At 67.3% G+C, this 294-nt stretch overlaps 1 protein-coding gene across 1 annotated transcript in view; it reads left to right on the top strand.

The window, feature by feature from the left end:
• Window positions 1-294, top strand: part of TTC28 (tetratricopeptide repeat domain 28) — a gene marked incomplete in the record, with an annotated part of 584,271 nt that overhangs the window by 571,148 nt on the left and 12,829 nt on the right. The window contains 1 exon segment of the mRNA XM_027771579.1: window positions 8-294. Within this exon segment, the coding sequence (XP_027627380.1) occupies window positions 8-294 (287 nt within the window).

The raw sequence follows: 294 nt of genomic DNA, 5'->3' as shown, positions 1-294 counted from the left end.
CGGGGAGGGGTCCTACATGGTGTCAGAGCTGCTGGGCTGCCAGCCCCTGGTGGGCAGCATGGCCACCAAGGAGAGGGTCATGAGTGCGCTGACCCAGGCCGAGTGCGTCCACTTCGCTACCCACATCTCCTGGAACACGTCCATGGCAGCTGTCATCGGCAACCCCAAGCTCCCGTCGGCGGTGATGGACAGGTGGCTGTGGGGGCCCATGCCGTCGGCCGAGGAGGAGGCCTACATGGTGTCAGAGCTGCTGGGCTGCCAGCCCCTGGTGGGCCGCGTGGCCACCAAGGAGAG

The sequence above is a fragment of the Tupaia chinensis genome, unplaced genomic scaffold, assembly GCF_000334495.1.
Source record: "Tupaia chinensis unplaced genomic scaffold, TupChi_1.0 Scaffold000226_1, whole genome shotgun sequence".
Classification (NCBI taxonomy): domain Eukaryota; kingdom Metazoa; phylum Chordata; class Mammalia; order Scandentia; family Tupaiidae; genus Tupaia; species Tupaia belangeri.
Note: the sequence above shows the minus strand (reverse complement) of the source record. Positions and strands in the feature narration are given on the sequence as shown.